The sequence below is a fragment of the Cyprinodon variegatus genome, unplaced genomic scaffold (genome assembly GCF_000732505.1).
Source record: "Cyprinodon variegatus isolate N-32 unplaced genomic scaffold, C_variegatus-1.0 Scaffold35, whole genome shotgun sequence".
Classification (NCBI taxonomy): domain Eukaryota; kingdom Metazoa; phylum Chordata; class Actinopteri; order Cyprinodontiformes; family Cyprinodontidae; genus Cyprinodon; species Cyprinodon variegatus.
The window spans coordinates 2,037,893-2,057,667 of NW_015150488.1; the positions used below are offsets into that span (position 1 = coordinate 2,037,893).

General features: G+C 37.3%; 1 protein-coding gene across 1 annotated transcript in view; it reads right to left on the bottom strand.

Moving 5' to 3' along the window:
- furin (furin (paired basic amino acid cleaving enzyme)) overlaps positions 1–19,775 on the bottom strand; it is a 151,436-nt gene that overhangs the window by 10,823 nt on the left and 120,838 nt on the right. The window contains exons 9-11 of the mRNA XM_015404466.1: positions 13,308–13,520; positions 10,557–10,657; positions 1,250–1,353 (exon numbers count right to left, since the gene is read on the bottom strand). Of these exons, the coding sequence (XP_015259952.1) occupies positions 1,250–1,353; positions 10,557–10,657; positions 13,308–13,520 (418 nt within the window). The remainder of the gene's footprint in view (positions 1–1,249; positions 1,354–10,556; positions 10,658–13,307; positions 13,521–19,775) is intronic.

Consider the following 19,775-nt stretch of genomic DNA (forward strand, 5'->3'; position numbering starts at 1 on the left):
AAGCTGTGCAGAGCAAATGGGTAGATGAACACAAAGCAATTCTGGAAGAAACCTTGTTAGAAACTGCAAAGGACTTGGAAGAAAAGAAAGTCTCATCTTCCAAAGCAATAAAAACCAACAAAACACAGCAAGAGCTACAATAGACTAAATAAGTTTAGATTAAAACATATTTCATTGTTAGAATGAACCCCTGAAAGCCCAGACTTGAATTTAATCATTTAATCATTCAGTCAGTAATAAAAACTTTATTTTAGTAAAAAAAAAAAAAAAAAAAAACAATAAAAAAGCTATGCATGCTTTTCCTGTAGCGTTGCATTTCCTACTTTAACATTAAATCAATAATATTTATGTCTGTAGTGTGATTCAAAATAATGAAAATAAAATGAAAACATATTAGTTGTTTGAATTTATATAGCAAGTTTCTACAAGTTTCTACTGACTAATAACAGTACTTTACGCCATTCCCTTTAATTGCTTTTAATTCTCACTGACATTTTACAGCAGGAGGCTAAATCACACCTACAACTTTAACCCCCACTGACCCAGAGCCACCCCTAAACACAGACAATATTACATAGATTCACTCTAAAAGTGCTGTAAAACTTTAGGCTTTAAGGACAGAATGCTTTCTTTTTGCTTTGTTTGTGCACAAAGCTATAAGAAAGGAGCATTTTCAAAAAAAGCAAGTGCTGATTCAGCAGTTATCTTGGTCTTTTAATGCTAGAAATAACTCTATATATTGCCAAATACAATTCTAGTGATGATGGGTATTATATTCACATATAATGTTAAAAATCATTGCTGAAAAAATAAAAGCTTAGGAAATTCAGAGGGATATTTGGTGCCTTTGTGTTGCCAAGGGACATAGCACATTTGAAGGATTTTGGATCGAAAGGCCAAATTTCTGATTTCTAAAACCCTGCCTGCACCTCCTGAGCCACAGCTGCTGGTTATTTGTAAAATACTGCATGAAAAGAAGAAAAAAAAAACCCTACAACATCTGCTATTAAAATCTGAGATGGTCTATAATGACTGCAGTACTCTGGCTCTGCAAGAAGAGATTGCAGAATTAATTTAACCATCTTTTTTTAAGATAGTGACAAACAATTTAGAACTTTTTGGGACACAGAATGGATTTGTAAAAAAACAGAACAAGAACACACCCACACACGACAGTGAGGGACAAACATAACTCCAAACTATAAGATAAAATCTGTGCTTTATTTAGACTAATAAAGATAATCAGTACCAATGCGTCCCACTCCATTGGTCTTCCAGTCTCCGGTGATAAGATGCCCCGGCAGGGATGTCCTCACCACGAGGTGCTGCATGTCCCTCCAGGTTAGGTTCATGCTGAAACACACAAAGCCAAAGGGCAATTTAACTGTATTGACTTTCTGTCATGTAACAGATGAAGGTAATAATTTCAACATTATGCACATTATGAGGGAAGTCAGGTTTCGCTGACCTCAACAGCACAATAATGCAGCAGAGGAAATGTAAGGAGCTGAGGGACATGGAAAAGGTCAGGGGACGGCAGACACACCTGAAATATAATCAATCTCAGCTCCTGCAGCGAGGACGAATGGACACCTTTGAAATAACACACTGAGATATCAAGGAGACTGGGGGATATATGACAAAGCATCTTAACTAAGCAGCTACAGTGTTTTTCAATACTGATCATAACCTGTTGAATGTTTCCATACTCTATGTCTTATTTGGACATTTGTGTGGACGACTGAGACAAGACAGAGCATAACTGTTAAGTGGAAAGAAAGGAAATGTTTCATTTAAGTGCTTGTGTAAATTCTCACCCGGATCATGGCAACCAGAAAACAGGTTTAAACCAGAGGCAAAAGGACTTTCGATCAGTTTTCACCTATCAAAGAATCTTTGCCAGTTGTCAAAGACCCACCTGTTCCTCTTCTGGGTTCTTCACTGTGTTTTGGGTTATGTGCTCGGCTATTACATTATGATGGGAGTGCTTATTTAATTACTTTGTAATCATTTCAAGGAGTGAACTGTAGCTGCTTGGAAGCTGAAACCTCAACCCTCCCCCTCTGTTCAGTGTTGACATTTCCTTTTTAACAAAGATGGCTTCCTTTACACCTCTTTCAAACCATCTCTCCTCTCTATCAAAAATCAGAATGGTTTGGGCATCAAAGGCGTGTCTTTTGGTCTTGAGTTGACAGTCTACAGCTGAAGCTTGCCTATACTGACTGGCTGCTCCTATGCTGTTTGTGTTCTTTATAATAATATCATCAGCCCTGTAAGTTGCGGTGATAGAAAGTTTATGTACCTTAAACAGAGGGGGAGGACTCAGGTTTCAGCTCTCAAACACCTAAAACGAAACAGAGTTGATTCCTTCCAAATATCACCTCCATCCTCACTGCCATGCAGGTGGTCAAACATCGCCCCTGTTAAGCCAGGCCAACAACAACCCTAACAACTCCCCTTTTTCAGAGGCATGGACCAGTTTCAGGTTAATTTGCAGGCCAAAAACTGACCTGTTTTCGGTTCAGTTTGCATGTTTTCTAAGCCATAACAAAGCTTAAAGTCTGGAACTCAACGCTAATCCGGACATTTTGAATTGAGAAAGCTGTCTGGATGGGAAGCTAAATGTCTTCAAACTTAGAAAACAAAGTCCAGGGGTTTGTTTTTAACTTTGTTTGGAATGACTGAACTGAATGACTGAGAATCTTCACCATATTCCAGTGGATAATGCAAGTCAAAATTCCGGTATTGGTTTGTATGTGTAGGTTTCTGGTAAACTTCAGTATTAAGCGGTAGTCGAGTTGTAAAAAAAAAAAAAAGAATGGGGATGGGGGATTTTTTTTTGTGGAAGTATACATAGTCTAACTAATATATTCTATTAACCTAAAGCAGTATCACTAACACTGCCCCTACATAGATAAGGATCAATTTCCAACTGGGATCAGCTTCATAGTCATGGTAGGACACTTCTTATATTTTACTTTGGATAATCTTTTGGCAATTAATCTATTAAGATTTGGAACAAAATCTCATAAAACATTGCATATGAATATATGAATCTGTTCAAGTAAAGTATTTTTTTATTCAAATTCAATTAATTAAATTGAAACAGGTAAAATAATTGTTAAAATCTGAAAAAACTGCTAATAAATTTAAATGCCTTAGAATTAACCTGAAAATGAAATAAGCCTATATAAAATATAATAATTTCACTCACCTTTCAAATATTAATTTAGAGTATTTATCTTATAAAGTAGACTATCAAAAAATCTGTATTGCTTCTATTGGCTAATTTAATGTAAGCTAGACTACTTGCTGGCAATGAATTAGTTAAAACTTTCCTAACAGGTCCATCGAACTAAGCTATTTACCACTGATTGGACGACAGGCTTTATCTAGCACCTTATAGTGCATTTTAGGACAGCCAATAGCGGCCTTTCTTGCTGGGGAGTTGGAAACACTGGTGAAGGGATTAGAGGAGCAGAGTAAAAAAGCTATTGAAGAAAAATTCAAGATTTTGTCAAAAAAAGTGTTTAAATATATGAAAGAAACTTCTCATTAAATTGAAATGGATCTTAGAGTTCAAAAAGTTGGTGTTCTCCACACATCCCATACTGCTGAGTTCTTTCTATATTGTGGCATTTTGTCAAAAAGAGCCAGCACCATTGCAGCCATGCAAAATTATGTATATAATAAAAATATAATATTTCATAATTGGGATATAAAAAATATATGGTTTTGACTAATTCAAAGTAACTGAAATTGTGATTATAATTCTGGATGTGTGACACTTTAAATGATGAATCAGATGACGTCATTTGAGGTATCTCAAAATGCATTTTGACTCCCAAAAATGTGATTAAAGATATCACACTGTTGTTATCCACTGCACTGTTTACACTTTGAGCACTGCTGCACTTTTTGTATAACTCGTGTGTAACAATCCGGAAATGTATTCCATCTCATTTGAAATATCAATGCAATGTTCATAAGCTGTATGCAACGCAATTTCGTTCTGTATGCACTCATTTTAATTTATTTGTCATTTTGCATACAAAATGACAAATAAAGAAGTCTAAGTCTAAGTCTGTCTTTGCCTAGGGTCCAAATTTCCTAAATCCACCCCTGCTTCGATTATCTCCTCCGGGTTTTATCTGTTGTGCCTAGAATTACCTCTCCTGTCGCGGGGGCGCGCATTGCCCTAAACTCACACCCATTGATGAGAAAACGGATTGAAATATAAACGAAAAGGGAACGTTTAAACATATTCCCAATGTTTTCATATTTCTTATAAATGGATGCCTTAAAATTGATAGTTTTGGTGGACAAATAAATTCAAATTAATAGGATTTTACTCTTATGGAGACATGTTTCAGTCAATGTCCTGCAGTCAGTGTGCGGTGAATAAATGCTCTGCTCAGTGGATGCCATGCGAGTTCTCGATTTTGCTATCAACACCATTCTAGATCATTTCTGACACTTTATTTGTTAAACTTAGAACCTGGAACCTGCCTTCCCCTCCTTATTTTCACATTTATTGTCCAAGACTTATGAAATTCATACCACAATCACAGAGAATGGGTATGATTATGCAGAGAAACTTGCATAATTGTAAGAATATTATTTCTCAAACTAAGCAGGGGAGGAGGATCTTGGCAACTTAGAACCTGGAACCTGCCTAAGATTCCCTCCCCTCCTTATTTTCACATTCCCTCAAATTGCATTGTCTTTGCTGCTTGGCCGTGATGCTGTTCAGAACAGTGCAGGATGTGTGCTACTCCGAAGCGCACAGCCCGCCAAATGTTGGAAGGGCGATATTGCCATTACTGTTAATATTTAATAGACATTTACATATTCAGTGATAAAATGTCACAGGGGATGGTATGGGGGTATGAATATTTAAGAAGGGGGAAGATTTTTAAGATTTTTTAAGAAGGGGGAGCCATCCCCCCTCATCTCCCTCAACTCGAGTACTGGTTTTAAGACTCCCATTGTCCTCGATGTGCAGAGCACAGTTCAGAAAGAGCAACATGTTGTTCCTGGCATCATCTCTAGTATCTTGATGTTTCTGTCCACTGAGTTGATCCAAGTGTCATCCACATATCTGAAGCAGTGAGATGGTTGTGTTACCTTGTGTGTGCTGAGTGCTCTGCTCTCCACCTCTTCCATGTTGATATAGTCCAATAAAAGTGATGCTAAGGAGCCCATAGTGCACCCATGTCTCTTTCAGAAAAAGTTTTTAGTGTATTTGAAATATGTGCAGAAGTCCAACAGGTCACAAATCTGGACAGGTGTTAAAGTAGTCTTGTCCTTTAGCTGGGTCTTGACTGTGGTCACTGCTTTTTTCCCCATTCTTTTATCATATCAGCGATCATACAATCAAATGAAAGCACATCATTTTTTCCGATTCTAAAGGGGAAAATGTGAAAAGCTTTATGAAGTATGGATATAAATGCAGTGAAACTGATATGGCAAAGTTACATTTTTCTGTGTAGTTTATTGAGCTGAAAGGTCAAGTAACACCATAAAAAAGATAAAAAGTTGAATGGCATCAATTCTTCTTTGAGAAGCAAGTTTAAAATGAGGTCTGGGACTAAGGGCCAAGATCACCTTCTACAAAACACCGCTATCATAAAACACTTTTTTTTTTTCTCTCATTTAGATGTAATGAAGAAACCTCGATTAGAGAAGCTTGTAAAACTCCAATAAAGAGAAACTCTTCAGAAAGCTTGAATAACAAAACTATGAATCACCATGCTTACTAAGCTCAGCACCACAGTTGACTGAAATAGAAGNTTGGCAACTTAGAACCTGGAACCTGCCTAAGATTCCCTCCCCTCCTTATTTTCACATTCCCTCAAATTGCATTGTCTTTGCTGCTTGGCCGTGATGCTGTTCAGAACAGTGCAGGATGTGTGCTACTCCGAAGCGCACAGCCCGCCAAATGTTGGAAGGGCGATATTGCCATTACTGTTAATATTTAATAGACATTTACATATTCAGTGATAAAATGTCACAGGGGATGGTATGGGGGTATGAATATTTAAGAAGGGGGAAGATTTTTAAGATTTTTTAAGAAGGGGGAGCCATCCCCCCTCATCTCCCTCAACTCGAGGACTGGTTTTAAGACTCCCATTGTCCTCGATGTGCAGAGCACAGTTCAGAAAGAGCAACATGTTGTTCCTGGCATCATCTCTAGTATCTTGATGTTTCTGTCCACTGAGTTGATCCAAGTGTCATCCACATATCTGAAGCAGTGAGATGGTTGTGTTACCTTGTGTGTGCTGATTGCTCTGTTCTCCACCTCTTCCATGTTGATATAGTCCAATAAAAGTGATGCTAAGGAGCCCATAGTGCACCCATGTCTCTTTCAGAAAAAGTTTTTAGTGTATTTGAAATATGTGCAGAAGTCCAACAGGTCACAAATCTGGACAGGTGTTAAAGTAGTCTTGTCCTTTAGCTGGGTCTTGACTGTGGTCACTGCTTTTTTCCCCATTCTTTTATCATATCAGCGATCATACAATCAAATGAAAGCACATCATTTTTTCCGATTCTAAAGGGGAAAATGTGAAAAGCTTTATGAAGTATGGATATAAATGCAGTGAAACTGATATGGCAAAGTTACATTTTTCTGTGTAGTTTATTGAGCTGAAAGGTCAAGTAACACCATAAAAAAGATAAAAAGTTGAATGGCATCAATTCTTCTTTGAGAAGCAAGTTTAAAATGAGGTCTGGGACTAAGGGCCAAGATCACCTTCTACAAAACACCGCTATCATAAAACACTTTTTTTTTTTCTCTCATTTAGATGTAATGAAGAAACCTCGATTAGAGAAGCCTGTAAAGCTCCAATAAAGAGAAACTCTTCAGAAAGCTTGAATAACAAAACTATGAATCACCATGCTTACTAAGCTCAGCACCACAGTTGACTGAAATAGAAGCAGAATTTCACCGAAGCACATCTCCACCCTCCATCCACATCAGCATACCTGCCTCACATCTTCTCTTGTGTTATTAATGGGCATCAACCAAGAAGAGGGAGAGGGATAATAATAAAAAAATAATAAAACAACAGAAAGTCAAAACCTCCCTGCCCATTAAATGATCCCATCTGTAGAAGTTTCAGTTCTGGATCCAGTCTGATAAAGCAGCTATGCTGTAATTACTGCAGCCTGTCATAAGGAGTTGACTGCTGGAATGCACCAAATACCACCTGATAACTGATAGTCAGTGCAGTGAAAACACGAACTCTGTCAGTTGCTGCCCATCTCTCATGATATATCACAGCTGACAGCGCTGAGATAAGCCAGGGAGGCTGAAGAGGCTTACCTGTGCTGTAAAGCTGTGCTGGATTGGATTCGACACCTGTCATCACTAACTCAGACATGGGGGAAATTATGCAAAGTGGAGAGCAGCACAATGATAACCCAAACTCAACACATGCAAGATACAAGTGCAGATAATGCACTTTGTAGAGAACACGTTAGATGGCTCAGGGAAGCTTGGGACACCTGCACTCCTATGTGAGCGATAATGAGAGAGATTCTAAGGAATAAAAATCTTCACAAGCAGCCCTACAGGTATTTGACTGTCTGTGTGGGCTGAAGCTGCTGCTTTATCACGTTCATTAAGTGATTATCAAAAGCTTAATTTACTGTGGAAAGAATATCTGCTGGGATTCTGTGCAGGGTTCCCAAAGGCATCTATCAAGTCCCAGCTGTGAACATACACCTCCCATGAAGACTGGGCTGAGCATGATAGTAAAAGATAAAACTAACAATATTATGCCCCTTCATCAGTCGGGCCTACTCAAAGAAAATGTACTGCTCAATCCTTTCCTATTTTCACTGGTTGAAATGCCTGAGTTTAAGTTTAAAGTTCATAGGGAGTGTTGGCCTAGTGGTTAGTGCACTGTGCTTGTGCTCTGAGAAGGTTGCAAGTACCCGGTTTAATCCCTACAGCCTCCACTCTGGGTTCCTGAGCAAAACGCTTAACCCTAAACTGCTCCCTGGGCGCTGCACAGTGGCAGCCCACTGCTCCCCAAGGGGATGGGTTAAATGCAGAGAGTGCATTTTCCCACTGTGAGATAAACAAAGGAATTTACATCAGATTACATATATACTAAGACACTGATCTACAAACTGTGAGCATGTAGAACAACACAGAACAACGGGCCTGCAAAGTTGATCAACTAACAAGGTTCACACAGTTTGCATCGGTAAATTAGCAAAACAACAGGCCAACAGTTTGAGGGTCTGTCTTTATGCAAAACAAATTTTGCTCCTCATAATGTGCAAAATGATGTGAGGACGGAGTGTAAAAGTAATTCTTCACCTTCCATAATAGGATGAATCATACATGAAAACTGCACATGTAGTTCTTAGCTCTACATTTTGCATGTATGAAAGACAGGTGCAAACCCATAGGCAAACAGCTGCAATCAATCTGAAGGTGACTTACGCACAATGACAAAGAGAGTCTAAATCAAAACAGTTCTAAAGAACTTTCCTTTTTGGTTGATTGAAGGAAGATATTATTTCCCATGAGAACCAGGGAGTAGCGTGGTAAAATCGTGATCTTCCGATCACCTGCAGTTGGATTGAACTACATTTCTGTTTCAGAGATGTAGTAAGGCTTAGGGTTAGGTTTGGGTTAATAGTGATGAGGTAATGAATCAAATGGGCTCTATGCACAACTCTACTACTTCCTGAACTCAAGGCAGCTCTCTTGTTTCCTGTTCTTTTCTATTGGATGATTAATACAGGTGTGCCTGACCTTAGTAACCATGGCCAGACGCACCTGGATTAATCCATTCATCTATTAATGAATGGATTAAAGCTGCCTTGAGTTCAGGAAGTAGTGGAGTTTGCTGAAACAATGTATGACGATGTTAAATATAAGAAACGTTTAACTTTGGTCTTGTACTGTATTCCTGCACCACCGCCATTGTCACCCCAATCCCCCACCTCACCCAACTCATAAGGGACTGATGTCCTGACAAATTTAGAGCCTTGAAACAGATAAATACATAAATAATGTCACAGTAAACACACACATAGATCCCAACAGAAAGGTGCTGCATTGCCTGAATATCAACCCTGTACAACATGCACAAATATGCGGTCTCCCTGGGAAATAAAGTCGGATAAGCTTCTGTCTTTACAATGAATGGGGATAGGGAGAAATGATGTATGTCATAATGCTGTCTTCTCACTCAAAGTTGTTTTGTGTGGCAGCATTACTGCCACCCTCCTCAAAGAAGCTTAGTACTGGTAAAAGTGATACAACCCAGACAGAGGTGTCATTCAACTAGATGTAAGTAAATGTACTACCACAAAAGTTGTGTAAATATTTTATAAAGATTGAAAAGTTACTTAGTGTTGGTTTAATAAAGTAGACATATCTATGTAGGAATGCCATGGAGTTGCAGCGTGATGGAGTTGCACGCTTCTATAGTGTGAAAGATGTATGTATGCCACCCATTTGGTGGCATAAGAGTTGTTGCCAAGACCAAATAAAAGACTAATTTGCACACAGCATTTAATTTACCATTTTATAAATGGAATGTGTGTGTGTGTACAGAAATACATATAATACTATCGTTATATTTTTTTGGAGTATTAAAACGGACAAAGTCTTGTAGATTATCTTTTTGACAATAACATGAAAAAAATACATCTACAATTACCTGTCCCACTGAACAATCAAATACTTAAGAGAATTTACAGACTGTCAAATAAAATAAAGTGCTCACTGTTAATAAGAGGGCGGGGCTAATGTTGACACTCTTTAAAATCTTTGTCATCTTCTTCCATAGTGAGTTCTGTCATGAATTTATGAATTTATTTCAAATTAAACTAAGGATAAAGAGGCAAATGAGTGATATCATTATATTTTTTTTAATTATTGTTTTAATGGCCTCATTTAATGGGTATATTTAATTTTTCAATGGTACATTTAATTATTTAATGATGCATTAAATAAAAACGTCTCTGCTATTCCCTATGATGCATAGCTTGAGTGTTTTGGGTGTAACAGTGTGTCTGAAAGGTGTCTGTTCTGTTTTATTGTATCATATTTTTCTCTAGTTTTATAATGTGATTTTTATTCTCTTTTAGGATGACTTGTAGCATCTGTTCAGGGACCGCAGATGTAAAATAGCCCTCATGTTAATTCTGGCATACTTACAACAGGGCTGAATAATGTGTGTTGTCCCTTTATTCAGAAAAATAAAATCTATATAGGCGGGTTTAATAATTTAATTAAACATTTAATGGTAAATTTACATTTACTTTTATATATTCATTCACATTATTTATTTTGGTCCTATACTTATTTATTTCAATTTTAAGCCTCTGTATGTTTTTAACCCTGCATGGATTGGATAAACCTATTTGAGGTTAAAATACATCATTAAATGCTAATAATTAAAAGCTATTTCCTCAATGAGTGCATATACACTTCTAACTGACACTGCATGTTAAATAGAAAAAAAGTATTCCAATTAGAAAAGCAGGCAAGTGGCTCAGTTTTCATAGTCATCTGTGTCATTCCAACTCACTTTGCCTCCAGAGCCAGAGCAATGATCCCAGCAGCCAGTGGGGCTGAGGCAGACGTCCCCGTGTGAGAGTCAGTGCATTTCTGCCTCAGGTCTGTGGTCACCTTAAAGAGAATAAGACCAGGAAGAAGTGCACATAAATACTAAAGGAGAGAGACAGAGGTAATATGACACTTCACTATGAATTCACAGCATGAGAAGCTGAGTGTTAGACAGGGGAGGGCAAAAGATAATATGAGTTTTCCCTGCAGCTATCTAAGATGGAAGAAGAATGAGAAGGAGGAGGACAGAATGAATTGGTAGGTTCAGTCTCAGGTTTATGGATGCCTGCCAAGGGGTCACAGGCAGGACAGCAAATGTCAGCCAAATCGGTCAAAGCCAGGTCTGGCGCTGGTGAAGGGTCTTAGTGCTCCATGCACGCTTGTGATCTTCCTGTCTGTCAGTACCAGCTAATGATGCCTGTCTGGGTCACGATGAGGACACACTGGTAATGACAAAGAGGCTAGAAGCCAAGGCCGGCTGTGACGGTTACAGAGGCAGGATCTGTTTGCAACTTTTGCCCTGACAGATTGTGGCGCTAATGATCATTTTCAGGTGATGATCTCTCTGTGTCAGAGGTGTAAACAAAAACTGTCGGGTCTGAAGGGGATAAATGTTCCATTTGGAGCTGGACCAAAGATATAGATTTAATAAATATCTGATAAAGGTATTCATTTGGTCCAAATTTAAATAATATGATGTGCACCTAATATCATATGATAATATATGACTATTAGCTGTATTTTGGGGCCTGCTTTGTGATATTAAGAAATAGTTTTGTTTAGGAATACAAAACTATTACAGATAATTTTCAGGCTTTTAATATCTGCCCACTCAAAACGATTTTATCATATGATAAAGCGGTTTCCATGTCTGTGTTAAGAAACAAAAGCAATTCCACACCATGACTAATGTTTACAGGCTTAGCTGTCTGCCACCCAAAGAGACTCCTTGCTTGGTCAGTCAGATGGACAGTCTATGTTTGCTTACAAAACAAACAAACTTCATACTATAGTAATTTGTATGTCATGGTTATATATATTGCATGCAGTTAAACTATGTTTATAAAAAAGAATGCTTCTAAAGACTGATGAAATTTGTTGAAAGTACAGTAAAGACAAATGCAGACTTCTCGGAATTTATTGGTGTGAAAGATTTTGGAAATCATGTACATTTTTTTCTATTTCACAGTCATGGAAAACTTTCTACTGGTCTATACCTTAAAACCCTACAATGATACATTACAGTTTGCAGTGAAGAGTTACAAACATGAGAAATGTGTGGGTGGGAATACATTTGCAAGGCACCATAATGTACATACAGACCTTTACATTTCTGAATGATTTTCACCGGTTCTTTGAAATATACTGTTAATTTTTTTGTATTGTCTTGCTTATGTTTACTTAACGTAACAACAATGTCTTGGCCAGAGCAGATCCACGTGTTTTTCTATAATGTTTGTTTTCCTTTAACAAATATTTACCAGATTTTGATGCAATAAGCAAAGCTCTGCTGAGTGACGGCCATCTTTGGCTTTTTCACTTTATTCTCACATTGGCTATACATCTGCAGCAGTCTTTCTGTGGCTGCTTAAGTTAAAAATTTCCAATATAATAATTTTGTAATACTAATGTGCCTAAATTCATAGGTCTATGTGAGCACACTTGACCATAAAACAACATAATTAGGATAATCAGAATTAACCAACCGAAATTTTAAAAATAAAAGTGACATTTTGATGCACAGTTCTTTTAAGAAATACTTTTATATTTAGTATATTTATGTTCATTTGTGACTGAATGGTTATGCATCCTTCTTTCCTTCTAGCAAAAACATATTTAAGTGTGCAGTTGACATATTCTGCCTTAGAATGTGTTTGTTCCTTCTATGTTGTATAATTTCTGACACCAATTTAGACATGTTAGACTATCTGTGAACCTAAATGGTCTTCAAGGGTTTAAGTGTTTGCTCTAAGGATTAAAGTCAGTTATTTTCTGATTAATTAGGAGAAAGCATAATTTACACTTTGGTTTTTTCTTTTTTAATAACTCAAGATCTCAGAAAGCTAAAAGGTCATAAAATCCAATTCCTTTACAGTGTAATGTTCATGTTGGATTGCTGTAAAAGCCTCTCCACTGCAACTGCAGCAATCACACCATCAGGTCACAGAGATCATAAAAACCAGTGTTAGACAAAGAGACGTAGCATTAAATCATTTTCAGGACAAACACCAGTCTTCTAATGCTGCAGCTGCAAAACCCAGCCGGTGCTGCTTTAGTTCTTGAAAACAAGATTCATTTTACCCATTTTGATGAGGTGCATTTGTTTGCCTGCAACAGCCCTCTGGTGTATTTTGGATTAAAAAAAAGGCAGATTCATAGTTGTTTCAAGTGATTTTGTGCCCTGGAAGCAAGCCTTTCATCAGCTGACAAGCAGCTTGAAAGAAGCATGTGACATTTTCAGTGTTTGTCCGCTCTCCTTGTTGGATGTTACACATCAGACGTTCTGTTTTCTGACAGTTTTATGCTTTTTACTACATGACAGACAAATGCTTAATGTGAAAATCCACCGGATTACATATATATATTTTATGATGCTTCAACGGCAATATCTGGTAGGCAGATATGGTTCATTTTCTTTATTTAATTTCCTGAAATAAGTAATGTATAAAAAAATGAAGGTAATATCAGTAAGCAGGAGGATGTTTTCACTCACTATCTGTTTCTCCCCTGGATTCCCAGAGCTGTAGGTGGTAGCCAGGGTGGAGGAGCAGGGCTCGCTGTACCACGGCACGTTGCCCGACTCTGTGGTGCTGCTGATGGACAGTGTGTAAATACTGTTGGTGTAGCCGTCACAGTTGCAGCTGTCCTGTTCTCGGCCACCGTTGCCTGAAGCCCAGACGAAGATGGAGCCCAGTCCGCCGCGGCCCTGCAGTAAAAAAAGAAAAAAAAACATAACAGAAAATCACCATGGAGCTGAAAGCCAGAAAACAGTAAGGAACTAACAAGGACTTGCTGAAGTGTGGAAAGCTGCTTTTGACAAAGATGTTTGTCTCTTTTCCTGAACGGCATGACATTTTTCATCTTTCCTTAGAAACTCTGAACCACTGGAGGTGCAGAGATGTGTCAAGTAGTAAATCAAATAAAAGAAACAATGGGAATGTAATCACTACACACGGTCAAGCTTAGAATATTGGTGAATAAATCACAGCTTGATATTTAAATGAGAACAACATGAAACTTGGATACACAGGGTTAAGCCCAATATTGTACAAAGCCCTGACAGATTGAATTTTTCTTTTATTCAGGCAAGAACTTTAATGTAGGTTGTATAAATGTGAAAAAAATGTTTTTTTTTTAAATAATTAAATTTAAAAACACACACAAAAAAAACAACTATTTATACCCTCCTTAATAGTCGGTAAAAGGATATTCAAGGAAAATACATTAAAAAAAAACTCTTACGATTCCAGACCAGCTTTTTCCACATCTCCACCCATCTTTAGTAATTATCACTAAATCTTCTATGTCAGAAACTCTGATCCAATTTAGTACTCACTTCCAGTGAGACGATACACGTTGAAAAATGTAACAAGTACTTTAAAATAAAATCTGCTAGCAGTATAAAACATTGTGTGCTGAACTGTATGTGTGAGAATTTCATATATGATACATGTGCATTTTCATCAGGAGGAGCTGACTGAGTTATTATTATTAGGATTATACTTATTCATCCTAAAAATATCAATAACTCCTATTCCAGATCATGATGCTCTAATTCTCAAATCAAAACATCCATACTTTTGTTTTTAGGCACTTGATGAATGCTAAATGATTGAGATCTGTGGGAACTGTATTTCCTTCTACCTGTATTAGTCCACAGTGTGAACGCAATGTGCTGTTGCTAATCATCTGTCATCCAGAAACAATGGCAGAGTGTAAACGGAGTCATGCGTGCAGCTCTTACAGCTTTACAAACAGCCACGGTGTGGTCTGTTATCTTTGTGGAAAAACGGTAAGGACTTGTGACAGCAGAACAAAAACTGTGAAACACCTCAGGTTAAAACAACAACACAGAATAAGAGGCATTTACTGCGAGGAGGTGGACAGAAGAGGAGAGCACAGTCAGATGCTGTAGTTAGAAAAAAACAAAGACAAAATCTGGGCAGTCATTCAGTGCTGAAAACTATATACAAAAGAAATGTCATTTTATGTTTTACACATAAGTAATGTTAACAGTTTTAGGTCAGTATTGCAGATACCAGCCTGTGTTTTATTGTATTGGATTAGAAAGGAAAAAGGCAGTACTAGTCAATCAATACTAGTAACAAGGTTCCAGAGAGAAATCTTATGAACCATTTCTTTAACAAAAATCTATGTAGCAGCACCAGGACTAAATTAGTTTGTTTGTACTGCGACATAATAACCCTTGTTACAGATACTCATCCTCGTCTCTTAAAATTAATTCTGAAAATTGTTATACTGGCTTTAACTTATTTTATAACACATATGAAACTGAACTGCTGACAGTTTTGCGCACGCTTAATTCATTTTGGCTCCATTTTGTTTTCTTATCTAAAAGCCAGAAGTCTGCTCCCTAACCTTCTGCACCGCTGACCATCTGTATCTCAAAATATTACTGATTGTTGCCAGAGACCAGTTGTTGCAGAGCATCCCTGAGGCCTGAATGGAGTGGTGAGCATCGGGGCATCTCATGTCAGGGCTGCACAGCTCTGAAACAGCTTGGGGGCTGCAGAGTGACCTCAGGGTCCCTTTGTTAAAATTAATGCTTATTTTCCAATAGGCTGATTAGTTCTACATGATCTGCTGTCAGATGTGATCGTGAATTTATTCAAACTCATAGTGAAAGTAGATTTCTTGTCATGGAACAAACATTTGCTTCAACTTCCCTCTTGCTTCAAAAAACAACAACAACAACAAAATCAATGGAGAATTTATACTGAAACTTTATATTAGTGAAATCATCGTCCCTCCCAATTTACATAAAAAGCAAAATGAACATGTAACATTATCTTTTAAAAACCAGTCCACATTATGTGACTTTAAAATCTAAAACTTCATTTGATTTTATGTGATTGACAGTTAAGAAATGGCAAATATTTGTGAAGTGGAGAGTTGTACAGGGGTCTTTACATTATTCCCAAACAGAAATATGAAAAGATATGCTTATGTTTGCAGCCCCTTCTATTCTGGAACCTCTAAATAAAATCAAGTTAATCTTACACAAAAACATACAGGCTGGTCAAGAAGAGCTGTTGACAAATAGAACAACCATCGGCCACAAACCTGAATAATCAGATTTTTATAAGGATAATACTGATATATAAAAAAAATAAAAACAAAACAAAACAAACCAAAAAAAGAACACACAAAAAGCACTGCTTGCAGTTTTTTCTTAAGAGGTTTTGGAGTCACAGTAAGCGTAGAAGAAGAAGTCACATGAGACAAATACGTAACTTTTTGAACATGGTGGTGGTAGCATCATGGTATGGGCATGCTTTTTTTCATCAGGGGCAGTGAAGCTGATCAGGGTGGATGGGAACATAAATGGAGTTAAACATAAGGCCAACTGTAATGAAAAACCAATTGGAAGCTGCAACAGAGGTGAGAACTAACCCTAGTTCTCCTTTCAGTAGAAAGGAGAACTACTTAAAACCAGAAGTAAAACCGGCTTAGATCAACCAATCTGATAGAATGGCCATAGACAAGTCCAGACTTAGTTTAATTGACAATCTATGGCTGGACTTGACAATATCACCTGGAAACGCTCCATTCATTGAGTTTAAGCTATTTTATAAAGAATGGAAATTTTTTTTAACAAATCTGGAAACTCAAAAAGCAAAAGAATAAACACAGTGAAAGGTGGTTCTATGAAGTGGGACAAGACATCTGAATATAAATACAAAGTATGTTGTTTTTGGATTCTTATTTTAAAACAACAGACATTTCATTTTCGCAAAGGTGGTGCTTTATTTTAGTCTGTCAAACAATACTAAAACATGTCATTGAAGTTGGAGTTTGAAGCTCATAAAGTCTATAAAGGTTAGGTAGTGTGAAAATTTGTGCGAGGCAGTGTCATAAATTCTATTTGCAAAAACCATCATCAAAAATGAGAAAAAGGGGGTTCATACCAATACATTTAACTGAAATGAAAAAATGCTGCTGTGAGTTGATACGCTTGTCTAGTTACCCAAAGATTTACCCTTTTATCAGTGATGCTATGATGTTGTTTTCCTTGGCGCAGTTATTCAGTGAAATGTTAAGCTCATAAGTCTACAAAGAGACCTTAATTGGACCCGAAGACAGATTTTTAAATGAGCTGGTATAGGCTTTTTTTTTTAATGAGGATTATCCATTTAATTTACTTAATTGATTCCTTTACCCGTGTCTCACAAATGATCGTTCTTTATACGATGGGATAAATGAGGTTTTGCTGAGTGTTGGATGCAGTCTCAATCGAACGGGCTGCTCACACCAGAAACTGTACATAACACTCCTAAACCGTCCGGCTCAATTTATGACCCGGTGCCGCCTTTTGCTGGAGTTTACAGAGACCCGATCAAGAACACTTTAACGGCAGCAGTTATCTCGCTGCAGGGAGAACACACGCTGAACCAGAGGGCTCCTGTTGTTTTCCTGTCAGGTAATTTATCTCCACTAACACGCCATGATATGTGGAGCTCTACACATTTCAGGACGTGAACTATGAGTCATTTGTTGCCACAGAAAATTTGCAGTTTCATTCATTTGCATGGCAATTACCGCTGACTTTGAATCTATGCCCGGCAGCTTTTGTCTGTTTTCTCATATCTCCTTTTTCCTCATCGAACTGATCTGCTAACGTTCTTAGATGTTGTAAGCTTGACACATAAGGAATGACGACATTACAATTAGGTAATAGGCCAAAACTCTTTCATATTTAATCCTACTGAAGTCTTTAAAGTCAATGGGCAATTAACAAATTGACCTTCAGTTTGTCCTTTTCCCGACTAACGTCTCTGGCAAATATTCTTTATTAAATAGATGGAAAGTCTTAAAGACAGTCTTTGTGCATGTCCTCTCTGACAATTAAAAATACTTTAATTTTCCTAAAAATAAGGCTTTAAGGCAACCTTTTTACTGGGGAAGTACATTTCTGTCAACAAAAGATACTATCATTGACGTATAAAGCATAAAAACCTCAAAGCTTTTTCATTTTATGTGTGCATTTCCTTCAAACCAATACTAATTTTCTGTCGGCCTGTTTCCTGTAAACTCAGGGCCTGAAATTCAGTGCGGGATAGCGGAAATAGTAAATTATCTGATCCATCCCTGTAAATCTGTTTTTTATAAATAATGCAGGAAATTCACTCTTAAAAAAACATCATGACAATGATTAGCTACTAATGTGGACGTGTTCGGATTTAGACGAAGAAGAAAATCTCCACTACTCACTGGTGCCGGTCTTCTTCTTTTCTCTTTTTGCTAGCAAACCAGTGGTTATCATATTTAATGTCTTTAAACTTTAACATATTCCAAATATGGATTGCTGGCTAAAAGGCAAAATTATGGTCATAACAACAGAAGAACCAGCTTCTAAAAAAACAATGCAAATCAAATGTGATACTGGTGTTCTAACCAGCATACCCATAGTCAGTACCCGTTTATCCCTTTAGGTTATCCCTTTAGTTTTGTAAAAAAAAAAAACACTTTAAACTACCTCAACGGGCATGTAATCCTTTAGTCATGTACAAAAAAACTATTTAATTACTTACTTTTTGATGTTTTTTTAAGCGTACGGTGATCTGACCTTGAATCGTTTTCTTGTAGATGACCAAAGAGATACACGCCCATTGAGGTAGTTAAATTGTATTTTTCATACAAAACTAAATGGATATGTGTATTAAATCTGACGTCTTGCGCATGCATATTGACTATGGGTATGCTGGTCTGACGAGGTATGCTGGTTTAATAGAACGCCGGACCCAGTGATGTTGGGATTGGTCCAGATCCCGCAAATCCTCCATCCAACAGGTGTCAATTTCACTAAGGAGCCGAAAGATGCATTTCAGCCTAACTGGTTTAAGCTACATCCCTGGTGAAATGAGCTGCTCCATTTGTAAAAAAGTATGGTTCCGTACCCTTTACCAGCCAAAGCTGTAGAACCCAAACTTTGCGTAGCCGCTACTCTGCGGTGTTACTACCACTGCAGCTGTGAAAAGGAAACGTTTGACAGACTCAGCTAAAAATGTCATGGTCAAAAGCTATCCACGATGCGCAAATGCAGCGTAAAGACAAAATAAAGGGGCTTCTTAAAACTGCTTACTTTTGTGCAGAAAATGAAATGGCCAAAGCAAAATTATGCATATATGCATTCATCTGCTGTAAGAATATATTAAGCTGCGTAGGTAACCTTACAAGTTTTTTTTTTTTTTAGGTTTTCCATCCTGAAAAAAAACAACCCAAGAGTTAAGTGAGAAAAAGAGATCATGCAAGGGAAAGGGGAAGAGAGAGCAGCTGAAAAAACAGCTAGAAAAATGAAAGCAATATATTCATCTGAGGTTTGATTAGCACAACATAAGACCTGTAGTCATTAACTAATAATGACTACAGGTCATTATTAGTTAATGACCCTAATGACCCCCCCCCCATTCATAAGCATATAAGGGGGGAAATCTGTCTGGTCTGTCAAAAGTATGTTGTGTAAAACATTTTATTTTGTGGTTGTAATATGCAAAGGTTCTGGTAATATGAATATTTTTGCACGGCTCTTTTATTTATTTGCAGCAGGACGATTTTGGCTGAGAGTTGAATTATTTTCCTTGTCTTTTCCTTTTCCTTTAACAATTCAAGTTGTACTGCTTACCAGAACTAGTTTGTATAATTCAATGCTCAACAACCTTCAAACATGCATTTCAATAATATATTTTTGTGGAGCCCAAATGCAGGAGGAAACAGCTCGAAATACATATTAATAATTGAGCTTCCAACATTTGATGCAGTTTTTCCTGTTGGCAAATAACTTTTCATTTATATGACCTTAAGGATAACACAGAATAAATATGAATAATAATAATTGTCTACTACTTCTGTAAATTATGAAAGAGAGTAGATGTCATCCCAAGAAAGGTGGGAAGCCATTTAAAAATGAATAGGAGCAGAAGGCAATGATCTGTAAATCAAT